The sequence below is a fragment of the Plectropomus leopardus genome, unplaced genomic scaffold (assembly GCF_008729295.1).
Source record: "Plectropomus leopardus isolate mb unplaced genomic scaffold, YSFRI_Pleo_2.0 unplaced_scaffold21183, whole genome shotgun sequence".
NCBI classification, from domain to species: Eukaryota; Metazoa; Chordata; class Actinopteri; order Perciformes; family Serranidae; genus Plectropomus; species Plectropomus leopardus.
This window is the reverse complement of record NW_024622920.1, coordinates 75-1,601: the sequence shown is the minus strand read 5'-3', so window position 1 is coordinate 1,601 and position 1,527 is coordinate 75. Positions and strand designations below refer to the sequence as shown.

Sequence of the window (1,527 nt, the reverse complement as noted above, 5' to 3'; positions counted from 1 at the left end):
TTTTTTTTCAAAAAGAAACTGATTTAAAATGCTAGATGTTTTTTCTTTTGTTTAGTGGCGTGGGAACAAACGTGACACCCCGACTCCCAGGGGGTCTGATCAGCACCAGTTTTAATTCAGGATAGAGGGCGAAGGCGGTCGTTTGCCCCCACCCCCCACCACCCCGGCTGTGGTCTGCAGGTTGGAGGGGGGGGTCACCCAGACTGTGTGTTCTGCTGTGTCTTCCCTGCAGGAGTGGGAGGCAGAGAGCCACGACTGGTACTGCTTCGAGTGTCACCTACCGGGAGACGTCCTCGCATGTGACAACTGCTTCCGGGTTTACCACCTCAAATGTCTGTCGGAGGACTTCAAGCCCAGAGATGGAGGATCCCACTGGCAGTGTGTCGTCTGCAGGGTAGGTGGTCAGGCAGGAGGTGTGTTGACTCTTTAATGAACATTATGTCTCATGCTTTCATGTAATAATATGTAATAACCTTTTTATAGTAACCCAGTGTTGACAGAGACAAATAATTTAGGTTTATCCTGCAGAAATTCCCTTCAGTTAATTGCATTTCTCTTAATCTCTTCCCTAATAAAAACTTTTGTTGTAATGATGTTTAACAAACAAGAAAATGTGTATGTAGTGTCGTTATTAGCCATTTAAACTAATGTTGGTGCAAGCAGAAAGCCACAAACTGCCATATGGTTTCACTGTAAGTTGTATACAAACGTAAAACGCCTGACAAAGAAAGACAACAAAAACATATTCATTATTCATTCAGTCAGTCAGTCAGTCAGTCAGTCAGTCAGTATTCAGTCATTTTTTTCTTTGTCTCCTATTTGTAGCTGTTTCAGTGTCTCATTGTCTCTGTTCCCTCCCTGTTCCTCTTTTCACTTCCTGTCTCCTCTGCAAAGCCCTTGACTTTGTGTTTGTATGTGTGTTTGAGGGACATTGCATTCAGCCAATATAAATATACATCTTAAGTGTGTAGATGTATAAGAGCATTTGGGTTACAGGGTCAAATCAGTCTAATCTAATCTACACTTTCCCTCTCCCTTTCCTCGTCCCTCCTTGTTCCCCTGCAGGGCAGTAAAAAGAAGAACCTAAACAAACAGGAAATGAGCAAATACCTGCGCTTCATCGTCCAGCGTATGAAGGAGAGGGTGAGAATAATCAGATATTTATTTTTTACTAATCATTTCGCTGCTTCAACCCATCAAAACTCCATGTGACAACACAACAGATAGTTTTCAAAATCCTATGGCCTCTGGTCATAGTTCTTCAGGAAGAAAACACCCTTATCTTTCAGCAGATTTCGGCACTGTTTTGCAAGGTGAATATTTGTTGTATTGTACTTAATTTTACTGGAGTTGGACTGGGTCGATCCTTGAATATTATGACCATGACTTGTGTCAAAAAAAGCTGTATCACTCTTATGCTGCAGGAGCTTTCAATCACATGAGATGAATGTACTATTGCATGAAAGTCAGTGAGTCCCTGCAGTGATTTACAGATTGATGGACTAGTTTGATGTGTTTTTTTACAAC

General features: G+C 42.0%; 1 protein-coding gene across 1 annotated transcript; it reads left to right on the top strand.

Moving 5' to 3' along the window:
- Positions 1–180: 180 nt before the first annotated feature.
- Positions 181–1,143, top strand: LOC121965684 (zinc finger MYND domain-containing protein 11-like; the record flags this gene model as incomplete). Its single annotated transcript, XM_042515810.1, has 2 exons — positions 181–394; positions 1,066–1,143. Coding segments are annotated over 2 exons (292 nt in total), but the record flags the coding sequence as incomplete, so codon positions are not given.
- Between the last annotated feature and the right edge of the window lie 384 nt (positions 1,144–1,527).